The sequence below is a fragment of the Mastigoproctus giganteus genome, chromosome 12 (assembly GCF_048544385.1).
Source record: "Mastigoproctus giganteus isolate SK-2022 chromosome 12, ASM4854438v1, whole genome shotgun sequence".
NCBI lineage: Eukaryota > Metazoa > Arthropoda > Arachnida > Uropygi > Thelyphonidae > Mastigoproctus > Mastigoproctus giganteus.
The window spans coordinates 108,539,774-108,566,544 of record NC_143586.1 but is presented as its reverse complement, the minus strand read 5'-3'; the positions used below and the strand labels follow the sequence as shown (position 1 = coordinate 108,566,544).

The 26,771-nt window shown below is 36.2% G+C and overlaps 1 protein-coding gene across 1 annotated transcript in view; it reads left to right on the top strand.

Annotated features, from left to right (window-relative positions):
• Positions 1–18,232, top strand: part of RpS16 (ribosomal protein S16) — a 110,293-nt gene extending 92,061 nt beyond the window's left edge. Inside the window, exon 6 of the mRNA XM_090386708.1 lies at positions 18,031–18,232. Coding sequence (XP_090242834.1) covers positions 18,031–18,176 — 146 coding nt within the window. The 3' untranslated portion in view covers positions 18,177–18,232. The remainder of the gene's footprint in view (positions 1–18,030) is intronic.
• The last annotated feature ends 8,539 nt before the right edge of the window (positions 18,233–26,771 follow it).

The window sequence follows — 26,771 nt, the reverse complement described above, 5'->3', positions numbered from 1 at the left end:
TGTACAATCAAATCACGTTACGATGGACTTGCCATAATAAAGTACCATTTAGTGTAAGATATGTAGTAAGTGCCTGTCACTGTGATCATGTTTGTGAATTGAATTTTAATTCTGTTACACAGTGATTCTAACAACCGAAAATAGGATATTATCCACAGGCTATAAAAGTAAAGATATATTAAGCACAAATTTACACTTTATTACCTTGCTAATTAAAAAATTAAATGATACGTGAAAATCGAAGGAGTATTTTCTGCAGGTTAGCAAAATAAAAATAAATTTACACTTATGTGCATAGCTTAATTAATACATACTGTAATATGTGCATACTAACTAGTTGATATTTCTGTTCACTGACATTTGGGGGAGGGGTTAAAATTTAAAACAGTAATTTAAAAATACAGTTGATTTCGGTTATTTGGGACACATCTGGACTAGTGCATTTTGGCCCGATTAAGCGGCTGCCCCAATTATGTGAAGTTTTGTGCAATATGTAGTAATTGCCGATCATTGTGATCATGTTTGTGAATTGAATTTTAATTCTATTAAACAGTGATTCTAACAAGCGAAAATAGGAGGAATATTATCCACAGGCTATAAAAGTAAAGATGTATTAAGCACAAATTTACACTTTATTACCTTACGTAAATATTGAAAAATACAATGAACCCCCACTTTATGATCAATTCTCTGTGCCAGCGTTTCCCAAACTGTGTTCCGCGAAAATTCGTAATTAATAATTAAATAAATAAATTTTGCATATTTGTAGCGTACACCACTTTTGTATCATTATAATTTTTAACTTTTTTTTTTTTTTTCCGGTTATTAATATACTGGCATAGACTAATAAATCAAATATACTGCGGAACACTTTATTTTGGCGGGCTTTGCATAGAGAAGTATGCAAAACTCTACAAAATGCATCTACGAAAAAGTAGCAATGTAGTGGTCTAATATGCAATTTAGCCTGGACACAGGTTGAAGGAGAGGGAAGCGAACTGGTGTCATAACCAAACTCACTTCCTTATATAAATTTTTTTTGATAATTATTAGTATTTCAAAATATTATTATTAAAATAAATGATCATGGATTTATGGTTGAAAAAAGGAAGTTTAAAACGAGAAGCAAGTACTTCTAGTATTGCAACTGTGCTCAATGAAAACGAACACAATATTGTCACGCTTCAAAGTGAGGATGAACAATCGCATCCTTTTGTTCCCTAAAAACAGTGAAAAAACAGGAACCACTAATAAAAGACCAAAACAAAAGTATGATGACAGTTATTTGAATTTCGGCTTTACATGTGTTGCAGGCGCATTATGGCCAAAGTAGCCTATGCGCCATCAAACCTCCATATCAACAACATGTGTTGCAAATGAAGATGCTCTATGCGTCGTATATAAAAAAAAATATTAGTAAATAGTTTTTTGGCTTCCACTAAAATTGTGTTTCGTAAGTGTTCCATAAATATATTGTGAGATGAAAAGTGTTCCGTGACTAAAAAAGTTTGGGAAAGGCTGCTCTGTACAACCAAATCAAATTACGGTGGACTCGTCATAATAAAGTACCATTCACTATACGATGTAGTAAGCACCAGTCATTGTGATCATGTTTGTGAATTGAATTTTAATTCTATTAAACAGCGATTATAACAAGTGAAAATAGGAAGAATATTATCCACAGGCTATAAAAGTAAAGATGTATTAAGCACAAATTTACACCCTATTTATTATCTTACCAATTAAATGATAACGTGAAAATCAAAAGGATATTTTCCCAGGTTAGCAAAATAAAAATAAATTTGCGCTTATGTGTATAGCTTAATTAATATGTAGTGTAATGTACATACTAACTAGTTAATATTTCTGTTCACACACATATGCGGAGGGGTTAAAATTTAAAACAGTAAAAAAGATAAAGCAATCAACAAAGAACACTGCCTACACAAATAGCAACTAACATGCACGTGCAAGTGAGAATGGAATAACAAGTTACAATGCTTAAAAAATAGGAATGAAGAGAAGATTCTGAAAATTTATTTATGTTTTTTATGATTGAAGATTTCATAGAAGGGGAAGCACTTCATCATAACCCACAGAATTCCAGCTGTCAGGGCGCCTCCGTAGCCAGGTGGGCAGGAGCAGCAGTGCATAGCACACGCTTCTTGATTAGACCGGGGTTCAAACCCGTGACCACCAAATACTGAGGATGCGGAAAGGTCAGGGAATGACCTCCGCATATCCCCGGAGCAATATGGCCTTAGTTGCTAATGCTCCTTAAAAAAATGCGCCAGCTGTCAGTATTATCACAAATTCAATAAGTTTACTATCTGTTTATAATAGATCGCACTAACAGAAAAGCCCAATAACCCGGAAACTGCAAATTGTTTTTGTTTTATGGTTGTGACCTCCAGAAATCCGACTGGACCACGTGGTGTGGTCGGAGACAATCGTAGGGTAATCTCGAGTGCTGCGGTCTCCTGTCCCGGTTAAACTGAATGTTGTCCCAATTAAGCATAGCAAACTCTGGTTATTTTCTCAATTAGGTTCTGTTCTTTAAGATTTGTCCTAAATAAATAGCTGCCCTGATTAATTGATGGCACAAATAATTGGAATGAACTGTATATAATTTTAAAAGAACATTTATTTTTTATTCATGGAGTAATTTAGAAATATAAGCCTATGTAAAGTATACTTTTTAAATTGCTTTAGATCTTAGTAATATTACTGAAGCTACTGAAAACACCCTCTCACTAGTTTAAAAATTAAAAAATGATTAATTTGTGTATGTCTCTGCAAGAACTACACAATTGTCTCTATGAACTTGTGGAATTGCATCGAGACTCTACATTTCAAAAATCAAAGTGATGTGTAAATAACAAACATATCAATTACAGTATTACTGATAGCCTCATCTTCATTATCAGTGAGAGGCTGTGCTGTTTTATAAAATATGTCAAGAACACCTAGATGAATTTCATAGTTGTTACAACTGAGTCAATGCCAGAATATTCTGTACATATTTTACCATTGATGCAGATCAGTCTTGGGTTGATTTGGCATTATCAGAATCTATATAGATTCTAAACTCATTAAGTCTTCCTTTGACTAGAGCTATGTTGGCATTATAATCACAAGAACCTTCAATAGGAACCAATCCAAAAGCGAGTGTTGACATTGCTGCTGGCTCAGCTAAGTTGACTGTAACATTCAGGTGTCTTCTGAAATTTATCACTACATTCCTTAGATTTTTTTTTTTTTTTTTGCAATAAAACCTGAACCTCTTTCCAGGTGGTTTTGTTGTGATAAAGCTACTTTCCGTTTTTCTTCTTAGAATTTCATCACCATGTAGTTGTAACTTATTACAAAGCCTATAATGGCTTCAATAACATTATTTCTTTAACCCTAGAACTCTGGGGAGGGGGCAAAATTTAATGGCTTTTAATTCTTCCTGTATCTCCTAGGTTTTTTTTTTTTTTTTTTTTGAAAAATCTCTAAAACAAGTATAATTGTCATTTAAGGTATGTATTTCATTGTACTATAACACCATTTAAAAAAAACTTTTTTTTTTTTTTTTTTCAGGAAAGCAGGTACATATTTTACTGCAGGCAATTTTTGCCTCCCCTCCTTAGGATTAGACATTACCGATTTTTATTTGACATAGGTACTGCTACTTACACACAAATAAATTTACGTTTTGCTAAACTGATTCACTCATACAGTCGGCCTTGGACCTTAGTGGAGAATAGACCTTGTTTTATTTTTTGTCTAATTTTTTTAAACCTGATTGCACATAAGCATAAGAAAAACCTTTTTATACAAGAAAACGCAATTTACAGAAATTGTGTTTTGAAATGTACCTACACATTTATCTTTCAGTTGAGCAATTTATTAATGTGCCCTTCAGATCGCTAGTGAAAAATAAGTGTAAGAGATAGAACATGATTGGACACCTTTGAATGAATGAGAGCTTGAAGAGATTCTTCAACAAAGTGACTTTTATGATAGTGATCTGGACGAAGATGTTTCTGGAAGTGAAAATGAAATAAATGTAGAAAGTGAGACTGAATCATCTGATGACGAAGATTGTTTATGAAATAGGCATGAAAGTGTTTTGACTGCAAAAGGCAGATGTCAGTAGAGCACAGTTGTACCAAGAGCAAATTGTAGAACTCCACAAAATATACAGTAAATCCTTGCTAATCCGGATCAAAATATGAAAATTTCTGTTCGCATTTGAAAGATACACGGAATTTAGGGAGGCAGATGAGTAACTCTCACTGCTTGCTGATTGACTGCACAGAGAGAGAGAGAGAGAGAGAGAGATGGAACGTAGAGATGACTTGCGTGTTGTTCAGTATCGTTGTTGACTCTGAGTCGGGTGGATGCTGTTGCTTATATTGCTTCATTTGCATACTTGTTTATACGTATATACATAAGTTAACATGTTTTATATAATTATGGGTTCTAAAGAATTAAATGTTAAATATAAAAAAAAACATTTTACTTTAACTGTCATTAACAAGCTCAAAATGATAGAACTGGAAAATGGTGTTCCTGGAAATAAAAAAAAAAAAATGCTGAAGAATTTGTTATTGGCCAACAAGCTGTGCCAGATATCAAAAAACAAAAAGAATCTACAAAGACATTTTTTTAAAAAATTCGATGTGGGGAGTGATAAAAGCAGTTTATCAAATAGACAGACATTTAAAAAAACACAAAAGAAGTTTTGCTGGAAGATGCTGAATTTCAGTGGTATTCACAGCAGCAATGAAATGGCGTTGGTGTGCAGTGCCACCTCATAAATGTATAAAAAGACAAAATGTTTATTCTTCTGTCGATGGATAAATGTATTATCTTTTTATAGTTTTTAAATAAAGGCTCTATAGTGTGTTTTTTAAATTTATTTATTTATTTTTAGTGATATCTTTTGCTTTACTAATCTGGATTGTCGCTTAATCTGAATCTGGAGATCTCCCCCCCCCCCCCCCATATTTACTCCGGATTAGCAAAGGTTTACTGTAGTTCAATTTAGAGAAGGTTTGACAAAAGAAGGTGTTATTCGCCTTGAAAAAGTTCTTGCAGAGAGAAAGGTGTTGATAAAACTAGTGTTAGTGAGATGTGTGCATTTCTAGGCATTCTGATACTAACGGGAACCGATCATGATACAAAATTATCAATTCATGAATTATGGTCAAGTGTTTTTGGACGAAATATCTATATTGGTGCAATGAGCAGAAATAGATTCATTGAAATATTGAAAATTATCAGATTTGATGACAAGATACTAGAAGCGTAAGACAAAAGCACGATAAGTTTGCTCCACTCTGTGACGTTTTTGTACATATGAATAGCTTATTTACAAAATATTATGAACTGGTTTCCACACAATTGATGAAATGCCGTCACTATATGGAGATGGAGGAAGATGTCCCTTCAAAGTTTTTCTAAAAAAAAACCTGGAAAATATAGCATGCTTTACAGATACAAAATCTTGTTTTGAAATTGGAAATATATGCAGGAAAAGATGAGCGAAGCAGCGAACAGTGTGGTCCAAAAGAATTTATGAAACACCTTGTAGAGTGTATCAAGGGAAGTAGCCAAAATGTAACATTAGAATATTATTACACATCTGTTGATTTAGCAGAAGAGTTATACAAAATTATGGACTAATCATTGTTGGAACAATGCAACAAAATAGAAAAAAAACACAAGACCGTGAACTGTATTCTTCAAGGTTTGCGTTTACTCTGCCAATTTCTAGAAAAATAAATGTTACTCTTGTTTCATAAATAGCCAGAAAAAGTCCTACAAAAAATTTCATTATGCTATCAACTCAACATGCAGATGATAAAATAGTTGACACTGAAAAGAAGAAAAGTGTGATCAATCTCTATTACAATGAAACTAACGACGGGGTAGATACGATTGATCAAATGGTGCGATTGTTTTCAGTAAAAAGAGGAACAAGGCGATGGCCACTATCGCTATTTTTCTCCTTAGTTGGCATAGCTGTGCTGAATGTCTACACAAGTTTTATCCTAAATAATCCAAAATGGAATGAGAAAAAAACACAACGGACAAAGACTCTTTCTGCTTAGAATTAGGTCAAAAACTAATTAAACAACTAGTGGAAGTAAGAGCACAAAATACAAGTGGTCTTCTCATGTCGGTAACAGTGGCAATGGTGGTTGTTGTTGTTATTTGGTTTTTAGGAGCATTAGCAACTAAGGCCATATTGCTCCGGGGATATACGGTGGTCAATCCCTGACCTTTTCGCATCCTCCGTATTTGGTGGTTATGGGCTCAAACCCCGGTCTAATCAAGAAGCGTGTGCATGCACTGCTGCTCCTGCCCCACCTGGCTATGGAGACGCCAGTGGCAATGGAAAATATTCTAGGAGTGAAGTTAAAAAATAAGTTTTCAGCGGACTCTGGGTGTGAAAATCTTGCTATGAGGAGATGAGATGAGATGCTACATTTGCCTTGAAGACATTAGTTCCAAACGTGAGGACAGACTAATGAAACCAAGATTCAATGTTCAAATTGTGGAAAAAAATGTTTCAACTAAACAATGAAATTCTATAAGTTGTTTCCTGAAGTAATTGTTGTTTTTTTTTTTAATTATAATGCCTGCATTTTAATGTAGCGAATAATCAACGATAAAGATAATTTTGTTTGCAACTTGTTTTAATCTTATTTTTAATGAAAATTTAAAAAACATTTTTCAAAAACATGTGCAAGCAAAAAGTGTGACACCCCCCCCCCCCCCCATTCCAGAAATTGACACAGATTTTAGCTTGGGATTTCTATGATTAATGCAAAATCCATCTTTTGCAGTACCTTTCGGTAATATTTCATTCGGTGTTTCTCTCCTGATGAAATTCAATATTCCTGCTGGTTTTGGTTTTTTAGATGATACAGTAGTATCATCATTTACTCTTGTTTCAGCCTGGTGAGATCGGCAAAAGGGCGTCCTTATGAAGAAAGACTTCGAATATGTGGGTTGCAGAGTTTGGAAACTAGACACCTTAGAGGAGATTTGATTGAGGTGTTTAAGGCTCTGAGAGACATCAGTAAAATGAATGAGGACAAAATTTTCAAGATTATAAATGATGCTAGAACTAGGGGATATAAATTCAAGTTACGGGGGGGAAATGTTTAGATTGGACTGCAGGAAGTTTTATTTTAGCCAGCGAGTTATAAATTACTGGAATAAGTTGCCTTCATGGGTGGTAGAGGCCGACAGTTTGGGGAAATTCAAAGGTCATCTGGATAGTACTTTCGGGTAAGGGAAGCGCATAGGATGGTAGGTTTAATTTCCTTTTTTTTTTTTTTTATTTATTAATTATTATTCTTTAGTTATTTATTTTATATTATTTATTTATTATTTTTTTATTTATTATTATTCTTTAGTTATTATTTTATATTATTTATTTATTATTTTTTTATTTATTAATTATTATTCTTTAGTTATTATTTTATATTATTTATTTATTATTTTTTTATTTATTAATTATTATTCTTTAGTTATTTATTTTATATTATTTATTTATTTTTTTTTATCATTGTTTTGTTCGGATTTTTTTTTGGCTGGTGCAGCATAAGCCATAGGCTTTCTTGCACCATGCAGCCGTTACTAATACTAAATACTATTTGTTTTGCTTTTTTTTTTTTTTTTTTTTTTTTCCCCTTCTTCAGCAAGGATATCTCCTTGTATTTTTAAGTGGTTGATAATCCTAGTACTATTGGATGTTGGATAGTAGTTTGATAACATGTATTGCTTCTGTTTTTCCCTTCATAAAATGTTCCCATACTAGTGACTTATTGTAAGACATTTTGGGGTGTCTTCCAATAATATTAGAAGAAACATTTACCCTTTATACAAATCAGGGTTGCATGTGCTGAATATAAAAACCAAACAAAACAAAAATTATTAATCCTTAAAAACTATTAAAATGAATGTTTTGAATTTTGAAAGCAACAAAAAAAAAAAAAAAACATTTTATAATATAACTAGAAGCCACTTAATTGCATGCACAAATGAATTTGAAATTTAATTAAAAAATTATTTGGCATTATTTAAAATAAATCATGTTCAATTCTCTGTATAATTTTAGATAACTTAATAAGAATAATTAAACATTCTGTGCCTAATGATAGAATATGCTACTTGATACTTGGTAAAATAACTCAAGTAGTCAAGTACTTAAAAACTGGGAAACTGTTTGGAAAACGATAATGAGAGTGGGACCATTGACTGAGATAAGTACAGTGAAAAACTAAACAAATAGTGGGCTAGTAAATAAGAATGTCTTATAATGAGGGATTTTAACTTTTTTTAGATGTTGACTGGAATTTGTATGTCCATTCAACTTACAATTTCCAGTAGCAAAGTTGCAAAACTTGTGGATTTATTGATTTTCTATACCAGCATGTCAGGCAGTGGGAGCAAGCAATACTCTTCATCTGATTGTCACCAGTGACCCTTTCCCCTCAAACATGAGCACCTCTATGTGGTGATGGGACCTCACAGTGATGCTGCTGGCCTTCCAGATTAGTATCGCTGGAATCCAGTGCCCATACCTTGGATGGATCCTGGTGGGTGAGGGGGGCCTGGCCCTAATACAGTTTGTATTAGGCCCAGGTTGCAAGGACTAAACAATTTTGGTTTGGAGAGTGCTAAGATTATATGGCTATTGACAATAATCTTCATACAGAAGATACTTCTGTAAATATTAGACATAGTCAGACTCATTTTAGGAAATGAGGAAACAAGAAGCAACTCCCTAAAATAAAGCCTTGAGACCATGAAATTCAGGCATTAAATTAAAATCCATGAGTCAGCTGTTGGTAAAAGAGCTAGCCAATCAGATTTCTTATTATTTTTTATAAAATTTTTATTATGTATTTAGTTTTAATCATTGGTTGTAAACTGAAATGGAAAACACAATCAGAAAATTTTTGTATTATTGGAAATTAAACAACACTTTTAGCTTGTATTAATTTTAGAGCAATTTGTCAATTGAATAGGGAGCAGTTTTCTCATAGATGTAATGGTATAATAAGAGGATGTCCTCTTGTACAAGAAGTATTGTTGACTAACAAAAACAAAGTTAGCAGGAAATATTAACAATGAGTTGTAAACCTTAACTAAAGTTTTTTTATTTAATTCACCCTGTAGCTAGTGCTTGATGTTTTTATATACCAAAAACAGCAAAAAAATTTATGAATTTTAGTATTCCTTCAGTATGATATTCACTTTCAATTTCCATCATTTTTAATTGGAAAAGGTTTTGTCTTAAAAAAATTATGCCACCATGTGCATTAAAAAAAAAACCTGTTGCTATGGTAACTTTCCACTGAGATTTTGTTGGAAAATAAAATTATTTTATAATTAATAAAATAATTATTTAAAATTATTCTTGATAACAAGACTTTATAATTATGTTTTCTGATCTTTATTATACAATATAATATCAGAATTAAGAATAAATTTTTAGTTTCTCGTTTTAAACTTTCTTACTCCCTTCCAAAAAACAAAAAAAAAAAAAATATGGGTTTTTTGCACAGTTAAGCATTAAAATGAAATTTAATTTAGTTCATAAACCAAATTTGGTCCAGATTCAGGAATAGTGTTAGTGTTTTTACTACATTGCATTATTCCATATCACAAGGTTGTAAAGTGGAATAATGCATTTGGCAAAACCATTAAAACAATTTGTCTTTTAAATCTGAATGCTTGCCTTTAAATTTATGTGAATCATATCAGTCTTGTAAATAGTAGAACTCCACAAATTCAGCAGTGTTGAGACTCAATCCTTGCTGGGTTGTTAAGACTCTCAAAATATAATACTGACAGCTCATGGTACATCATTGTTTCAATGGGAAACATTGCCGCTATGACAATTATATGGGGAAACTAAGCTTGTGGATTGAAGAAATTTTGTATATTTATGAATGATATTGATGAAGGTATGTCAGGCTTAATTTTCAAATTTTACAGATGATACAAAGGTTGGCAGGGTTATTAATGATAGTAATGACAGTATGCCACTGCAACAGGATCCATAAAAGTTCGGCAGATGGGCTCAGAAGTGACAACTGGAGTTTAAAATTGACAAATGCAAAGTACCGCATATGGGTAGAAGTAGCCCCAGAGAAAAGTACTAACTGTGCTGTGCTACTCAGGGTGGTAGAGAATGAAAAAGACCTGGGGGTGATTGCACAGTCAGGTATGGAATTTTCTGAGCAGTGCAGGCAGGCTGCCAGAGCAGGTCATGGGGCCTTGTCAGTCATATGCAGGAATTTTGCTAGTAATGAAAAGGAGATGATTATCCCTTTGTATAAGGCAATGGTCAGGCTATGCCTTGAGTACTGTGTACAGGTCTGGAGACCTCATTTTAGGAAGGATGTAGGTTTGCTAAAAAGAGTACAGAGAAGGGCAACAAGATTGGTTACAGCAATGAAGGGGTTGTCTTACCAAGAAAGGCTTAAATTTTGCAAATTGAGGTGTGTAAGGGCTTGAGCAGGCGCAATGCTGGTGGGATTCTTTTTCATAACCAGATTACAAACCTGAAGGGGCATAACTTCAAATTAAGGAAAGGCAGTTGTAGAATAGATGTGCAGAAATTTGCCTATAGCCAGTGGGTGGTTAATTGCTGGAACGACAAAATTCCATCTGTCATTATTATTATTATTATTAGCTATATGGTGCAAGGAAGCCTGAGGCTTACTCTGCACCAGCCAAAAAAAATTCCCAAGTTGCCCTTAGAGAGAGAAAGACAAAAGTAGAAGGAAATCACCAAGAAGAGAAGAATGATCATATCCAGCTCAGGACCCTGGGTGTGCCAAGCCCATACTCACCAGATGTGAGCCCCTCGGGCAAATGGAAGCTAATAGCTTAAATAAATTAAAGGAAGAGCTAGACAGTTTTGGAGCAAACGGATGGGTGAAGTGGGAAAGGTGTTTTTTTTTTTTTTTTTTTTTTTTTGATTGATTTATGCATCTACTAATGCTAATTCATTATCCAACTGACTCAGCACCTATGGAATTTCATCTTCATTCAAACCTTGATTTTTCATGTACCATATGGCCAGTACTTGTAAGGATAGTCAGTAAGTCACAGACAAATGCAGTTCCATAAATACCAGATGAAATGATTTTTAGTGAGGAATGGCAAAACATTGCTTGCCATAAAGTTAATTGAAGCACAATATACTGTTTTGTGGTTTTATTGGAGCCAAGGGTATTCACAAGGAAATGCTTCCAGTGTATAATAAGAAGTGCATAGAGGTTGTTTTCAGCTATATTGTAAAATTTTCACAAGGACACTTGTTACTTCAGGACAATGCTAGGTCAGAACACCCAATTGAAACATTTGCAGTCCTAATAGAATCATTAATTCCAGCTGATAGGTGTAACAGTATTGCAGATATTGCAGGAAGTCCAATGAGCCAGTAGCATACTGTATGGTTACTTCAAATTTCAAAAAAGTGTGTATGGGGGGTATCACACAGCAAATTAGCATTAGCATTAGTAGAGGCATTTGATGCAAGAAAGCAAGCTTATGCAGCATCAGCCAAAAAAAAAATAAAAAATAAAAATAAATAAATAAAAAGTAACCACTTCCACTTCACCCCTCTGTTTGTTCGAAATACCCGTCCAGCTGAACCTTAAACTTATTTAGGCTGTCAACTTCCACGAAAAGGGATGGAAGTCTGTTCCACCAACCAACCAACCACCCGCTGGCTAAAGGCAAATTTCCTCATGTCTATCCTACATCTGTCTTTCCTCAATTTGAATTTATGCCCTCTCAGGCGATTATTCTGAGCAAGAGGAAGAATCCCATCAGCATCGAGCATGCTCAAACCATTCAAGGCTTTGTACACCTCTATCAGATCACCTCGCTGGTGCCTAGTCTCCAGACACTGTAATTTGCAAAACTTAAGCCTTTCTTCGTAAGAGCACCCCTTTGTTCCATTCACTAATCTTGTTGCCCTTCTCTGTACTCGTTCCAGCATCTCTACATCCTTCTTGAAATGAGGCCTCCAGCTCTGTATACAGTACTCTAGGTGTGGCCTGACCATTGCCTTATACAAGGGGATAATCACCTCCTTATCCCTGCTAGAAAAATTCCTATATATCATCAACAATACACCATGAGCTACTCTTGCAGCCCGTCTGCACTGCTCAGAAAACTTTATATCTGCCTGCACAACCACCCCCAGGTCCCTTTCATTCTCTACCACTGTCAGTGTAGTACCACAGAGTTGATAGGTTGCTCTGGGGTTGCTGTTTCCCATATGTATTACTTTACATTTGTCAATGTTAAACTTCATTTGTCACCTCTCAGCCCATCTGCTCAACCTTTCCAGATCCTGTTGCAGTAGCATAGTGTCAGTAGTGTCCTTGACAACCCTGCCAACCTTCGTATTGTCTGCAAACTTGGACATTAAGCTTGATATACCATCATCAATATCATTTATAAACACAGAAAACAATGGACCCAATACTGAACCCTGAGGGACTCCATTAATAACATTAGTCCACGATGAGCAGTGTCCATTGATTACCACTCCCTGTCTTCTCCCCCTCAACCCCACCCCCTTTATCCATAGCAGCAATTTGCCTCCAATGCCACACTGCTCCAATTTGTGCAGCAGTCTTCCATGTGCAACAGTATCAAAAGCCTTTCTAAGATCCAAGTATATAATATCAAAGTTATTCCCTGCATCCAGTTCTTTTGTGACTGCATCATAATATCCAATCAAATTGGTCAGGCAAGACTTCTCCTTAACAAAACCATGCTGTGTCTGAGCTATAACTGTATTCTTGTCTAGGTGATCCTGCAGTGCTTCTTTAACCAGTGCCTCCATTAATTTTCCGGGAACAGAAGTTAAACTAACAGGTCTATAATTACTTGTGATGCCCTTTGATCCTCCTTTGTGAATTGGGGTCACATTTGCACATCTCCAGTCCATGGGTACTTCCCCTGAGTCCAAGGAAGCTCTCATAATTATGGCTAAGGGTTTGCTTACTTCCTTTGCTGCCTCCTTTAATATAACTGGATAGATCCCATCTGCCCCAGGTGCATTTCTTGTATTTATCTTCAACAATTTCTCCTCCACTTTACTCTCAGTTATTACAAGATTCTCTAGCTTACTGCCAGAGTTGAATACACCTCTGGCATTCCCCTCGCTGAATAACTCCTCATGTGTGAATTTTGATGCAAAATATTCATTTAGTTTGTTAGCTACCTGAGCAGGATCATCAACAGTTGACCCATCGATATCATGTGGACCAATCTGATTCATCCCCTTCCTGCTAGAGTTTACATAAGTAAAGAACTCTTTGCTGTTTTTCTTTGCATTCCTTGCCAAAGATTTCTCGTAATCTGCCTTTGCCTGCCTAACCTCCTTTGCAACTTGGTTACAGATCAACTTGTATCTATCATAGGCTTTTGTGTCACGTGTTAATTTGTATGTGTCCCATGCATTTTTCTTCTCTGCCATATGTCTCATTAGTTCATCTGACATCCACTTAGGCCTAAACCTTGAACAATATTTCTTAGTTGGTATGTTAAGCCTAGTAGCTTCCAAGATAAGTTCTTTGAATGCTTCCCATTTTGCATTTGCTGTTGGTAACATCATCAGTTGGTCCCACTGTATAGAATTTAAATACTGTCTCAGTCCAAATGAACAAACAATTCTTGCATTGAAACACCTCCATTGGTAAGTAGGATAGAGGTAACAGGATTGTCATCTGTGATGAATCGTGGGCCTAGCAGTAAAAACAATTTTGATTGCATCTTTCTGGTGTAAGCATCTGCTTCACCATAACATGGAAATGTGCCACCAGCAGGGGAGAATCATGGTGTTCTTCTTATGCATAGGCTTTTTCAAAAGCCTGGAGATATGACCTGTGTTGTTGTGTAACTATTGCTGTATGACAGTACAAGGCTGTGTACAGTTGTGTGCAATCCAAGAGACCATAAATGATTCAGAGTAGGAACTTTTTGATCATCCTCCTCCTCCTTGGAGCCCTGACCTCGTGCTTAACAATTTCTATGTGTTTGGTGCACTTACAACAGCTTGATGGTGAACGTTTTTCAGATCATGTGAAATGAAAGTTGAAAATAATCACAATTTCGGCAAAGTCCAGACAGTGTGACAGCCAAATCCTCTGCTTGCACCTTCGTGATGGTAGACTGTTAGTAATTGTGGATATAACCCCAATGCACAAGCACACTGTGGGTGACCACCCAGGTGTGAACCAACGTAAGCAGGGGTCGAGGTGTGGCACCCACACCACATGGAGGAATGCTGCTGCTGCTCTGTGTTACCAGGCAATTCTAGGCGGTAGATGACTCATCAACCAGTGTAATGCCATCACTTTGCTTACTGGAGGTTTGAAGTGGTGGAACCCATGTTTAGTCTCCAGAGCTAAGTTCCAGTCAACCCTTCCCCATCTCTTCCATCATGCAGTATGACTGATGACTTTTGAGATTATGATGAACATCATGGCGAGATCCAATCTTCCTTACATTTCGAGAGTACAGCTCTAACACGGTGTTTGCAGACCAGCTGCTAGTTAGTACACTGGACCGAACCTATTGGTAACTCTTTAGGAGGCTTCCAGATCAGCTGGTGTATAATCTTGCTACCTCTACTCTGCCAGATAGTGACTGGAGGGAGTCCGACTAGTGTGGATGCAGGAGGCATCGTCGAGGCCAGTTATGTCAAGGATCTGGGTATATTCTTATCTTGTGTACGCTATGTCCAAAAATTTCATTACTTCATACAGAATGTCACCCCACTTTTTCTTACTATTGAATACACCATGAATTGTCAAACTAATAGAGTAAGCTTATCTGCAAAAAGATCTAAATCAAAACAATTCCTAGTTCATTTCACAAATATACTTGGTCTCAGTTCTAATCTCAACGACGTCCAGCCTGCCAGACCCCATGTACTTTTTCTGACTGAATCTCAGTTATTGGTTAATTCATTTTGCCTCAAAGGTGGTATTTGTGCATATGTCCATTCCAATATTCCCTGTCAGAGACTTGGTGCTTTGGAATCTCCTGTTTTTGATCTTCTCTGGCTCAAAACCTCTCTACCTCATTCTGTCATTCATCTTTTGTATCTGCCGTTCTCCCAACTCCACTAATCACTTGGAGAGCTCTTTGACTTCCTCTCTTTGCAACTTAACTTTTTCCAGTCCAACTTTCCTAACAGTGAGGTAATTTTCCTTGGTGATTTTAATGTTCACAATTCCAGCTAGCTTCCGTTTTCTAGTCACACTGATCCAGCTGGTCGAGATGCTGAGGCTTTCGCAATTACTAATGACCTTGCACAGATTGTTCATTTATCTACAAGAATACCAGACAATCCTAACCATAACGCTTGATCTTTTTCTTACAAACAACCCTTCTAAGTACACAGCCAAAGTGAGTGGTCCTTTAGGCACCTCAGATCACAACTTGGTGATTTTATCTCATGGCTGTTCCCAACCTGTTGTTGTTTGGCATTAAAAGAATGTAAAATGGGATGACCTGCGAGATTTCTTTGGTCGGATTACTGTTTCAAAATTTCTGATGTCAACGTTTGCTCAGATCGTGTTAGTGAAATTATTCTTGTAGGAATGGAATTTTTTATCCCACACTCCACTTTAAAATCTCAACCTTTATCTAAACCTTGGTTTTCCAATAAATGTGGTAAGACTGTTCAAGAGAAAAATGCTGCATATAGTAAGTGGCTTGTTTGCAATTCTTCAATTACATTTTCTGCGTACACCAAAGCTTGCAACAATTGTAAAGCAGTTATTTATCAGTCCAAACTAGATTTTCAACAGACTAAGAGTAGATAACTTGCTTCTTGCCCTAATGGTAGCCAAGCATTCTGGTCTCTTGCCAAAGCTATTGGCCGCAACTTTTGCCCATCTCTGTCAAAACCAGATGGTTCTGTTGTCACTTCAGCCAATGATAAAGCTGTTCTGCTAGCATCCCATATTTCTTCCAACTTGTGTATTAATGATATTGGTAAAACGCCTCCCACCATTCCCAACACACTCCATTCAATGCCTCCTGTGGTCTTCCGTCAAAATGATGTCAGAAGGATTTTGACGAAACTTGATGCTCAGAAAACTTCAGGTCTTGATGGTATTTCTCCACTTGTACTCAAAACCTGTGCTCCTGAACTTTCTTCGTGTTCTTTGCCGCCTTTTTTCACTTTGTTATTGTAAAGGTGTTTTTACTTCTCCTTGGAAATTTGCTCATATCCAGCCAGTTCCTAAAAAGGGTGACAAATCCTTCCCATCCAATTATCATCCTATTGCAATTACTTCTACTCTTTCTAAAGTAATGGAGAAATCAATTAACCGCCAACTCTTAAACTACCTAGAAACCTCCTGTCTGATCAACGATCGCCAGTATGGATTCCGTCAGTGTCAATCCACTGGTGATATTCTGGCTTATGTTACTCATTTATGGACAAATTCAATGAAAACGTTTGGTGAAACACAAGCAGTTGCTCTTGACATCTCAAAGGTTTTTTTGATCGTGTTTGGCATAAAGGTCTTCTAAACAAGCTTCCATCTTATGGTTTGCCAACTATTTTTTGTGATTGGTTATCCAGTTTTCTCTCTGATCACTCACTGAGGGCGATGGTAGATGGCTGTCTGTCTTCTAACTTCTCTACTAATGCTGGTGTCTTCCAAGGTTCAGTTCTTTCCCCTGCTCTTTTTTTCTTATATATTAATGTCTTGTATATTAATGTTTAATCCATAGTTTTGCCGATGATAGCATATTGCATTCCAGTTTGAGAAACTTTGCCCTGCTCAATCAGCTTCAACTTCCCGAATATCCACTACCAATTTCTTAAATGCCTATCTCCAGGTAATTCCAGCCAGTTTAGCTCTTGGCGTTACTTTTATTCCAAACAGCTGTTCACTCTGTATAAATTGCAAATCCGCCCTACCATGTAATATTGTTTCCAAATCTGCGGTGGTGCCCCCAAACCCTCTCTCGGGCTTCTAGATTAGATTCCATTCAGAAGAGGGCAGTTAGGTTAATTATTGACTCATCTTCAACAGTCTCTCCACTTGCTGTCTCATAGATGTACTGTTTCTGCTGCATGCCTTTTCTACAAATACTTTCGTGGGCGGCGTTCTGAATTCGCTTCTATAATTCCTGCTATCTCTTTCAAAACAGTACGAACACATGCTGCCAACATCCATTTACTGTCCGACTTCAAACTCACAGAACCAATTTTTCATCTTCCATGTTTATTCATTCAACTGCGATTTTCTGGAACAACCTTCCTTCATAACGTATTTGCTGAAAATTACAGTTTACAGAAGTTCAAGTCTAATGTCAAATATCTTTTTTTCCGTCTTCCCAACCTCCAATCCAAGCACGGTACTATGTACTATAGGTTCTAATGCCTCTCGGGGTTGGGGTTTTCTTAAAAAAAACACTTTTCAGCTCATTTTATAAAATTCTGGAAACCTGCTGCATAAAAAAGATGGTTACTGTTGTAATCAGTAATGCATCACTTGACTTGAGTGTCACCCGAATATCAGTTCCATCAGTGTTTTTGACTCCCAGGCAACAAGTACAGCTTGCCTGGCGTATCTGAGAGAATGTCTGCGATAACCTCAAAGACCAGATGTTTATAGTGATTATGTTGAAAAATAGATATGCTCAGATCAGTTTCGTGCTTGCTTCGTTGTTTCCCCCCCCCTTACCTTGTGACTGGCACTCACTTTCAATAATAATTAAACAATAAATCTGTCCTCTGTGATTACTTCTTTAGAAAGTTTACCATGGTGAGCAATATGCAAATACAAAATACACCAAAGAAAAGAAATTGATTATTGGTACATAAATTTTGACATCAGTTACCATTGATTACGTTTAACTTATTCTTTTTGCTATCAAATCTTTAGGAGTGGGGTGGTGTTGAGAGAGAGAAATTAGCTTCTTCCCATCCTGTTAATTTCTTCAATTTATTCTTATTTTTTTTTTCAGATGTTGATGAGGCATCAAAAAAGGAAATCAAGGACATCTTAATTCAGTATGACAGATCTCTCCTAGTTGCAGATCCCCGTCGTTGTGAACCAAAGAAATTTGGTGGGCCCGGTGCTAGAGCACGGTATCAAAAATCATACCGTTGAGAGTTGTAATCAGTTTTTTGTTTAAATAAAAGAACTGGAGTACCTGTAATTCTTTATATAGTGTTTCTTGTTTTTTAACCCATTCGCAGTGCCAAACAGTAAATATTCATATTATTTTTCCCAAAAATTTTATACCTAAAGGCTCATTAACATCTCTTAGGATGATGTTGTATTTATGATTAGAGAACACACTAATCAACAAAAAAGTTAGAGCTTTGAGAAATAGTGACATTGCTATTCAATGTTGTGTATGACAGATTTACAATCATGTTTTTGAAAATTAAGGTGGCTTCATTGGGACAGAATCAGAGTATATAAAATATGTTGTAATGATTAAGCCTGCACACTACCACAAAGATATTAACGAATGGAAATATAGATCCATTAACAATTCCTGAGATACCAACACTTATGTAACCTCAACAGTAGAGGCCTCCCAACTGCAGGCAGCACTTGACTCTTGACTTCTTTTGTTCAACTTTTGCCCCTCTGTGATAATATTGCATTATTAGAAATTATAGCTATGACTTAAATTTCTTGATGGGAATTGTTAACTGCATATGATAGGCACTTAATTAAATTAACAAATAAAAATAAGGACATTGTCATAATTTAATTCCAGAGCTTTTCTATGCTCTTACTATAGTACTGTAATCTTCATTCATGTACAACCAAATTGTAAATAGCACCGATAATTTTTAATATTGTCTTTCTTTCTGTTAAAATTGTGAGAGTGGGGGGGGGGGGACTTTCAGTTGTTTACTGTGATACAAATGATTACGGCCCATTGACTCTGCATCCATTGGTTGCATGAGATATGAGGAAGTGAAATTTTGATAAAATTTCATTTAAGGATGTTCAGGCAGGTTATATAACAGTAACATCCCTAATGTTTTTAGTGGCATTTAATTTTTCCTTTGTGAGGACAGAATCTTATTATTATAAAGTGATCATGATACATTCTCCCTAGTAAGTATAATGAGTATTTCCATATCATGAAAATGAGTTTATACAAATGCACAAGGGGTCAAGGGGCAAAGTGAGTAATTACAGGCTTGCAAGCTTGACTTACTTGCCTGAATTATTGATTGGAGGAGTAACCAATTATCGTCTTGAGAGGGACTGCAGTTGTAGAGCAACCACAGCAGAACTTTGTTAAGGGTTGAACGTCTCACCAATCTGATCGGATACTATGATGCAGTAACAAAGGAGATGGATGCAAAAAAAATAATTTTGACTCATATTTCCCTAAAGCTTAGAGAGAGAGTGTATTTTCTGTGGGTTCGTGGTAGAACTCTATTGTTTTCAATGTGTATTAATGACATTGACAAGGGCATATCAAGCATAATCTGTAGGTCTGCAGTTGGTACAAAGGTTAATGACAGTAATCATGGTGTGCTCCTTCAAGACGAGCCTTTTTCACCCCATCCAAATAATTTTGGATGGCCTGAGAAATAGTAGCTGAGATTTAACACTAGAAAACTTTACTATCTGCACTAATTGTGCTGTTCCCGGGAGAAACTACACCATTGTGTTCTGGTTGTATAGTTGGTTGGTTGTAGGGTTTAGGCACATCATATATAATATCAATAAATTGTTTGCTGTATGAAAAACCAGTTTCCAGGAGGGAAACTATGCTATCTTCTCCTGAGGCCGACTACACAGGTAGGCAAAAAAAAAAAAAAGAATTCAAACCAATTTTAAGGTAAAAGGGATTACAGTCAAAAATTAAGTTTCTAGTAAAGATTTCATATATTTTAAGAAAATCTTATGTGCAGTACTAAATATTGAACAGTGGGTCAACATTTATTTTGTTTTTTGCCTTTTATAATCATCCATTGGTACAACATTCCAAAGGTAGGCTGCCGACATATTTGGACTTGATTTTCCCTGGTATCTTTTTTCCATTTGAGAAACCTTGGTGGAACTTTTCACCATGTTCATTGGAGGCACTCCTAAGTTTTCAGGAAAAAGGTCTAAATGGGAATGTAAGAAATGAATCTTTAACGACATGTTGCATCTGCGCTAAAATTAGCCCATCCACAATTTCACTGTCATTTTGTGATTTCTCATTGCCTAAAAAGTTGCCTTAGAATCATGATGGTTAAAATGTCAGCAACAGCTGTGGTTCACATTAAGATGACAGCTCTCACATGAACAACTTCCATTCACTTCAAGCCAGTGGACTTCAGTCAAATTGGAAATGGCTGACAATGATACCACTCACTGTGGACTGTCTTGAAAGGGTGTTTTTTTTTATACACACTTGGGTGTTATTATTTGTATGGTCAACTATACCTGAATTTTGTGCATGTAAGCACATATAGGATAGTAGACCCAGGCTGGTTTCATCGTGCTTGGGGACAGGCAGCAGGTGTTGGCTGCTCCCTGGTGGCAAAGTGGCCTAGAGTTTCTGCACCATTACAGAGAGAGAACAAAGGTGGAGATGGGCTTTTGCTTTGGAGCCACCACGATACAGGTACTCACACGCATCCAAGGGTGTAGCTGATCATACAAAAAGCCTATAACGAAAGGGCATGACACTTGAGCTAAGCTTTCTCAGGAACCAGTGGCCTCAGCAGGTTTTCCTAAGGCTACTGGTTCAGGGAAGCCTGCTGAGGCCCATGCTGGCTCACTGACCCCAGGATGTTTTAACTTGCACCCCTCTTCCCCCCTTGCTGCTGATTTTTTTTTTTTTTTTTTTTTTTTTTTTAATGAAAACCCCAAACACAAAAGGTATCAAAACCTATAGCACTTTGTACTGTGCATGGGTTGAAGGAGAAGTAGGGGGGGGGGGGTGCCGGAAACTCTGCTCTAGAGACTAAACATGGGTTTCACCACTTCAAGCCTTCAATAAGCAAAGTGGTGGTATTTCACCGGTTCATCTACCACCTTGAGTTAACCCACATCCCTTGCTGCTGATTATTTGAGTTAACCCACATCCATTATAATCATTTAATTCAACAGGCACAATTGTACAAATTTATATGAATATGGTAGATATTTCACTTAATTTGGTACAAGGGAATAAGAAATTCTCCCCATGTCCTTTGCACTCTCCATGGTAGCCTAGCATGTACATTGCAGGGTGCCACTCGTTTCAGGTCTGGGTAAATGAATGGAATAATTTCTAGTCCTCTACAGTTGAAACTAGTTAGCAATCTAAGGTATATGGAGTGGGGGTTCCCCCCACACCCAACATGAATTATTCTGAGTTTTTCGGCCCACACAGCATTCGGACTGGTTCAGACACATACAATTATGAGTATGTTTGGGGGCTAAGGTTGTTTATTATTTTTTTATTCCTTTCCCCATTAACTCTGGCAGCATATTCTGCATGATAGATCACTGTTACTTGTTTGAAAAGAGGGTTGATCCCCATCGACAGAAATTTTTAAAGCATTCTTCATTCGGGGCTGTAGTTATCAATCTAAGAGGGGTTACAGTTTCTTCTCACGAGTTATCTAAGTTTGAGCCTGCGCAACATGCAGGTCTGCTCATGAGTGCAAGACATAATACACTTCCAGTTTTGGCAGAACTGCATGCTATAGAATTAGCTCTGTATAACATAAATCGAAACACCAACGGTCTATTATTTGCGATTCACTGATTTGGCTGATAATGACTAGAGGCAAGTAATCCATAGTAAGCTGCATTCTCAGTGGCAAGATTTGTGGCATCGGCAAGTTACAAACTAACTTCATCAGGTCAAGCTTTTATTCAAATTATGGCAGTCTGGTCTTGTGCAGGGATCCTAAAGAGGAAGTTTTTCTTGCTGGGCTCTGCATAGGACACAACTATCTGACAAACTCCTTTCTGCTGATGGTTGATGACCTTCCCATGTGCAAGAAATGCGATACTGTTTTATCTGTTAGACATATTTATCCAAGTGTACCAATTTTATAAATTCCCAACTTACAGCTTTTAGCCATCAGACAGAGCCTTATACACTCAGTTGTATTTTAACAGACAGTGGCCATGTTTCAGTGTTTTGCACTAGGCATAATCCTTATGGGTTTTGATAATTAACTATATAATATTGGTGTAAATACACCATAGTTAACCCATATATTTGAGCTACGATTGTAGCGTAGAAGGCATCGTTTTAATTGTATCTCATAATGTGGTTACCTTCACAACAAGATAGCTACTATTGAATTACTTCAAATAAATAACGCTTCTCTAGTAGAGAAGGCTACTGTTATTTATTTTCAGCGGTACCACCACCACCCAGACGATCGTTTCGAAGCTGTTTGGCTTCATCATCAGTGGGCGAGCAGGTACTCAGGTAATACAACAAGCCATCTCAGTTGCGAAGTTATATCCACATTATGAGAGATGCCAAAAGGGTGTGGTGGTAATGTATTTGGAAAATTAAATGCACTAGGCATAATCCTTATGGGTTTTGATAATTAACTATATAATATCGGTGTAAATACACCATAACCCATATATTTGAGCTACGATTGTATCGTAGAAGGCATTGTTTTAATTGTATCTCAATGTGGTTGCCTTCACAACAAGATAGCTACTATTGAATTACTTCAAATAAATAACGCTTCTCTAGTAGAGAAGGCTACTGTTATTTATTTTCAGCGGTACCACCACCCAGACGATCGTTTCGAAGCTGTTTGTATGTATGTATGTGAATATCTACTCGATTATCCACTTGTCCCTATTAGACTTAGAAAAGCAAAAAGTAAAGGGAAAGTTATAGTAGGAGCAGAAGAGGAAGCGAAACGATGCAGAAGAATGAAAGGGACAGTAACTCCTTCAACTCACACCACTCAAAAACTCATAAATTCCTCCAATAGGCAACGCTTCTCCAGTAGAGAAGACTGTTGTTACCTATTCTCGGAAACTCCGTGATTATCCGGCTCCCCTGGCGACCGTTTCAAGACTCTTGGTCTATCATCAGTGGGCGGGCAGGTACCCAGGTAATACAACAAGCCATCTCAGTTGCGAAGTTATATCCACATTATGAGAGATGCCAAAAGGGTATGGTGGTAATGTATTTGGAAAATTAAATGCACTAGGCATAATCCTTATGGGTTTTGATAATTAACTATATAATATCGGTGTAAATACACCATAGTTAACCCATAAGGATTATGCCTAGTGCATTTAATTTTCCAAATACATTACCACCACACCATTTGGCATCTCTCATAATGTGGATATAACTTTGCAACTGAGATGGCTTGTTGTATTACCTGGGTACCTGCCCGCCCACTGATGACGAAGCCAAACAGCTTCGAAACGATCGTCTGGGTGGTGGTACCGCTGAAAATAAATAACAGCTATCTTGTTGTGAAGGCAACCACATTATGAGATACAATTAAAACGATGCCTTCTACGCTACAATCGTAGCTCAAATATATGGGTTAACTATGGTGTATTTACACCGATATTATATAGTATACACTTATATAATATCGACAATTTCTTTTTACTGTTATACTGAATTTTGTTGTGTATATACAGGTAGTTCTTGATTTTACGAGTTAATTCGTTCCTAGTGCTTGCTCGTAAAGAAGGAATTTATTTCCCATAGACATAATGTTAAAAATAGGGGTTGCATTCTCAACAATGAAATTAATTAGTTTGTTTAAACAATGATTGATTAATCCAAAGAAATGAAAACGTGCCCTGCAAAATCAAGCAAATAATAATAATAGAGAAATTATTTATGACTTATGTTAAAGAATGTTTATTGTTCATCATCATCGACTAAATGTACACTCGTTGATCACTCATTGGCTCTGTACTTGTTGGTTTGTTGCACAAGGAGTCGTCTTCAGAAATGCTTCAAGAGGCATTTATTTGCAAGATAATCTCTTTTCTTTATAAATTTCACAATAGGATACATAAGTATTTTTAAACGAAGTGCACAAATTGCAGCTAACACGATTTGCGGGGAGTAACAAGTTTACGAAGCTTTAAAAAAAAGGTATGAAGAGAAGATTTGAAATTTTGTTTTTTATACGATTGACGATTTCAATAAAGGGGAAACGCACATTTCACCATTATAACGTAAAAAACCACACAGTTCCAGCTATCGGTATATTTGCTTTCTGCAAATGCAATAACATAGAGTTTACTACCTCATAATTGCTTGCAGTAACAGAAAAACCCAATAAACTGGAAAGTGAAAATTGTTTTATGATAGTGACCTCCAGAAACGTTTTTGATAAAATATCAAAGCTGTTCAAAATTGGTTCTTATAATGGAACATAATTATGATAACGATGAAAGCGTAGTGCGTATTAATGATTTGAATTGGTAACTGATACAATTTACACTATAGAAACGACCTTTTAGGGAGTTATATAGCGAAAATTTGAACTTCCGAGGTTGTGGAATGAATTACCAAAAACTGTGTTATTGGGTTCACATTACTATATTTTCGCGATACAATGGTAACAGATTAATATTGTAAAGCGAGGTACGCTATTGTATAGCTACATGCGTGGTTTTAAATGCGGTATTTATGAATGTTTAACATTCATTTTTTGGAATTAATTTTAATATTTTTGATTTTGTTGATACAGTGGATTCTGGTTATTTGGGCCACCGGTTAATCGGGGCAGCCATTTATTTGGGGCAAATCTTAAAAAACAGAACCCAATCGAGAAAATAGCCAGGGTTTACTTCGCTTAATTGGGACAAAATGCCATTTAATTGGGGCAGGAGACTGCAGCACTGAAGATTACCCTACGATTGTCTCCGACCGTACACGTAGTTCGGTCGGATTTCTGGAGGTCAGAACCATAAATGCCATTTAATTGGGGCAGGAGACTGCAGCACTGAAGATTACCCTACAATTGTCTCCGACCGTACACGTAGTTCGGTCGGATTTCTGGAGGTCAGAACCATAAAACAATTAGCAGTCACCTGTTTATTGGGCTTTTGTGTTAGTGAAATCTATCATAAACTGATAGTAAACTCGATCTTATTGAATTTGCGCTAATACCGACAGCTGGAATTCTGTGGGTTATTATGGTAAAATGTGTTTACACTTCCATGAAATCTTCAATCATATAAAAAAATTAATTTTAAGATCTTCTCTTCATTCCTATTTTTAAAGCTTTGTAACTCGTTACTCATTAGCTTCGTTGATGACAAAAACGTTTCTTCACTACTGTTTCTTAAAATTGTAGACCCATTGCTGACCCTCTTCGATCCAGCAAAATATGTCGATTTGTGGCTGTCTCGGAAATGTCATTGAGCAAGAGACACAAAGAGGAAGAAAAGAAGTCTGCATAGGGTTTCGGATGAGAACGTAATAAAAATTTTGGAATATTCTACAAAAACTTTATTATGAAATTATTTTTACTTATGTTATGTATTTTTGCTTATTTTTTGGGACCGTAGTCTAACAAAGGACCCTTATAATATCACTCGGTTGTCTATCACATCTCTGGAACCACTCAACCTATTGGCTTGAAATTTTGCATGGGTTTGTACATCATGTGGGCCAAAAATTTGTCTGAGAAATGGGGGGGGGGACAAAATGTTGTCGACAACCTATAGCTGATTATACACCATTGGAAAGAGCTCAACGAGTAGGTTTAAAATATTTTTAATAACTATCGGAAACTTAATTTTTATAGTAGTAATAACTTAATATTTTTATAATAGTAGTGACTTAAATAGTAATAACTGAACAAACGTCTTACCTTACAAACTGTGATACTTGTATGTGAGATAATGTACATTCATTTAATTTTCTTCCTTTTCATTGCTGTTAAGCACAATCTCTTTGCAGCATCTAGATTTTGTGTACCTTCTCTCTTTAAAAGTCATGAACTGCACTCTTCAAAGTCAATTTTTTATGGTCTCAAACAAACAAGTTCAATAGCACACAGAATCTGACCCAGGGATCTCCCAACAAAAATACAGTGGACCCCAGCTTTAAATGATGTGAAAATCAGAATATTTTCCAGTTAGCAATAAAAATAAATTTATGCTTACATACATAGCTTAATTAGTACGTACTGTAATACCTATATACTAATTAATATTTCTATTCACTGGGGGTTTTTTTTTTGTTATAAAATTTAAAACAGAAAAATGATAAGCAATTAATTACAAAGAACATGGCACGCACAAGTGAGATACAGAGTAATGAGTGAGATAACCTATGAGATACAGAGTAACTTAATAAATTTTTTCCAAAAATTTGTTTTTTATATGATTGAGTATTTCATGGAAGGGGAAACACATTTCACTATAACGTGAAAACCCATAGAATTCCAACTATCGGTACTATAGCAAATGCAAGAAGATTGAGTTTAGTACCCGTTTGTGACAGATTACACTAACAGAAAAGACCACTGAACTGGAAACTGCAAATTGTTTTTATTGTTTTATGATAGTGACTCCAGAAATGTGTTTTAGAAAAATACCATGAAGGCGATAACAACTAGCAGGGATTCACAAAAAGGAATGGAAACGTTGAAGATACATCGAACATAATAGCAGGGTTTTCCCAGTACAAAAATACCTACCGTGTTATGCGAGATTTCCAGCAATTTCAAACTGTGTTAGAGCAAAACCTTGTAGAAGTACCATGTTATATGGGGGTTGCCTATA